At 56.3% G+C, this 1,664-nt stretch overlaps 1 protein-coding gene across 1 annotated transcript; it reads right to left on the bottom strand.

The window, feature by feature from the left end:
• Positions 1–793: 793 nt before the first annotated feature.
• Positions 794–1,519, bottom strand: ETH_00037350 (uncharacterized protein; the record flags this gene model as incomplete). Its single annotated transcript, XM_013380048.1, has 2 exons — positions 794–1,097; positions 1,311–1,519. Coding segments are annotated over 2 exons (513 nt in total), but the record flags the coding sequence as incomplete, so codon positions are not given.
• Positions 1,520–1,664: the final 145 nt, after the last annotated feature.

Consider the following 1,664-nt stretch of genomic DNA (forward strand, 5'->3'; position numbering starts at 1 on the left):
ACCACAAACCCTAAACCCTAAACCCTAAACCCTAAACCCTAAACCCTAAACCCTAAACCCGAGGAAAAGGAGCTCGACGCTGAAGAGTCTTGCGCCAGAAACGCCCAAAAACGGCCTCCGCGAAAACGCCTCGGCGCACGCGGGCCGCTGCCGGACAAACCCTTAGCCCTAAACCCTAAACCCTAAACCCTAAACCCTTGAACCTCGCCCACCAGCCCCGACCATCCCACCGCCCGCCCCAAAACCCCCAACCCTCAACCGCAAACCCTAAACCCCAAACACTAAAACCGAAACCCTAAACCCTAAAACCCAAACCCTAAACCCTAAATCCTAAACCCTAAACCCTTGAAGACTTCGGACCTCCCCCACCAGCCTCGACCGTCCCACCGCCAACCCTCCAAAACCCCAAACCCTTAACCGCAAACCCTAAACCCTAAAACCCAAACCCTAAACCCTAAACCCTAAACCCTAAACCCTTGAAGCCCTCGGGCCTCGCCCACCAGCCTCAACCATCCCACCGTCCACCCCATAACCCCAAACCCTTAACCCCAAACCCTGAACCCCAAACCCTAACCCGTAAAACCCAAACCCTAAACCCCAGACCCTAAAGGCTTAAACGCTAAACGCTAAACCCTAAACCCTTGAAGCCCTCGGAACTAGCCCACCAGCCTCGAGCATCCCACCGCCCACGCCCCAAAACCCCAAACCCTAAACCCTAAACCCCAAACCCCAGACGCTAAACCCCAAACCCTAAACCCTAAACCCCAGACCGTAAACCCTAAACCCTAAACCCTCACCGGGTGTAGAAGGCCCTGGAAGTGAAGGCGATGAAGAGAAAGGCGACGAGCATAGTGACAAAAGCAGCAACAGTTCGCTGCTGCGGCAGCAGCAAAAAGAAGAAAGAAACAATTAAAGTGCAGAAGCAAACAAGACAAGCCGCCACGTAAGTGGGGTCTCGAAACACCAGCAAAATGGTCATCTGCAGCAAAGCAGCAAACAGGGGGCCCCCCAACTTTGCTGCCAAAAAGGGTCCCACGGGGGCCCCCCCGGGCACCAGCAGGAAGTGCAGCGACTGGTCAAAGAGGGGGAACAGCAGTCTGCAAACAAACACATCATTCATTCTGTTCAAATGCATGCAGGCCAGCTAAACCCTAAACCCTAAACCCTAAACCCTAAACCCCAGACCCTCGGCGCCACGCCGTTTACCCGAAAACAACTAACCCCTAAACCCTACACCCCAACCCCCAACCCCCAACCCCCAACCCCCAACCCCTAACCCCTAAACCCTAAACCCTAAACCCTAGACGGACTGCAGCGCGGAAACGAGGAGCATGAGTCTGTTGAGGATGAATCCGTCGCCGGCGGAGAAGCGGGAAGCATCAACAAGACAAGAAAACCATTTTTTGTAGAAAAGTCGCGGAGAGAAGACGGGAGACAGCAGCAGCAAAGACAGCAGCGGCTGCAGCAGCAAACGCCCCCCTATCAGCGCCAAAGACCCCACCAAGCCCAGCGGCGAGTCCTGAGAAACCACAACCAGCACCCAGCAGCAGCAGCAGCAGCAGCAGCAGCAGGAGCAGCAGCAGGAGCAGCAAACCAGACCAGAATGAAAATCCCCCCCTTCCTCCCCCCTCCGCAGCAGCCCCCCCCCCCCCCCCCCCCCCCCC

Source organism: Eimeria tenella, genomic scaffold (assembly GCF_000499545.2).
Source record: "Eimeria tenella Houghton genomic scaffold, Eth_scaff4366, whole genome shotgun sequence".
Taxonomy (NCBI): domain Eukaryota; phylum Apicomplexa; class Conoidasida; order Eucoccidiorida; family Eimeriidae; genus Eimeria; species Eimeria tenella.